This window comes from Priapulus caudatus, unplaced genomic scaffold (assembly GCF_000485595.1).
Source record: "Priapulus caudatus unplaced genomic scaffold, Priapulus_caudatus-5.0.1 Scaffold10, whole genome shotgun sequence".
NCBI classification, from domain to species: domain Eukaryota; kingdom Metazoa; phylum Priapulida; class Priapulimorpha; order Priapulimorphida; family Priapulidae; genus Priapulus; species Priapulus caudatus.
In genome coordinates this window covers 396,829-397,877 of record NW_014577071.1, presented here as the reverse complement: position 1 = coordinate 397,877, position 1,049 = coordinate 396,829, and the positions used below count along the sequence as shown (strand labels likewise).

The 1,049-nt window shown below is 44.3% G+C and overlaps 1 protein-coding gene across 1 annotated transcript in view; it reads left to right on the top strand.

The window, feature by feature from the left end:
- LOC106806907 (ankyrin-1-like) overlaps nucleotides 1–1,049 on the top strand; it is a 35,137-nt gene that overhangs the window by 9,788 nt on the left and 24,300 nt on the right. The window contains 2 exon segments of the mRNA XM_014809056.1: nucleotides 120–224; nucleotides 679–777. Coding sequence (XP_014664542.1) covers nucleotides 120–224; nucleotides 679–777 — 204 coding nt within the window.

Below are 1,049 nucleotides of genomic sequence, written 5' to 3'. Positions count from 1 at the left end.
AGAGAGAGAGAGAGAGAGAGAGAGAGAGAGAGAGAGAGAGAGAGAGAGAGAGCGAAAAAGAAAGAGATAGGAAATAGCAAGTTACCGCACGCTTCTTGTTTAAAATTCCATCACTTCAGAATGGCTATATACCGCTGATGCTGGCAGCGGAAGTCGGCAACACTCAGGTGTGCAAAGAGCTTGTAAACGTGAATGGAGAGACACAGGTCAAGATGCAAAAGAGGGTGAGTAATCATCGTAATGAGAGTGTGCTGTATTATCTATATAGAATTAACGTCTATATGTGGTACGTGCAAACATCTACGAACGTAACCAAACACGCTCGCCAACTCGACTGCTCGTATCCTGTTAATAATATGTACTATACTGATATATATATATATATATATATATAAAGTCAACAAAAGAATATGGTACTCAGTACTTAAACAAGAGAACGATTTAGATACATGCGAGCGGCAATGCTATTTTCTACATGCTGCAAGTATGCCGAGCATAGCAAACCCGTTGATGAGAGGCGTTGACGAGTATAAATATATGCATGCAATCCCATATCTGGGTTGCTATGCTAAGCTTGGTATTGATGAATGCAGATCCGCAAATGCATTACGTATGAACTCTTCGTCATCGTTCTCGTCCACAAATTCTGCTCACGCGTTTACTAATTCTCGTCTCTAGGACACTGGAGAAACTGTTCTACATATAGCCTCACGTCGGAAAGATGTTGATATGGCGCGAGTCTGTGTGGATTCTGGTTGCGACGTGGATGCCCAAAACGTACGCTAAACGCATGACATCATCGCCATATGCTGCAGCTACTGCTGTGCTGCTATGTACTTCTGCCACGCACGTCGTTTAATTAAAGCTCACTTGTTGTCTAGCTGTTTCATGATAATGCTCAATTACACCGTCGGTAAACATTGTCGCGTGAAGCGTAGAGCACACATCGAGGAGTGCACACACGCGCGCACGCACACTCACCCACACATACACACACACGTACGCAGGCACGCACACGCACACACACACACACACACACACACACACAC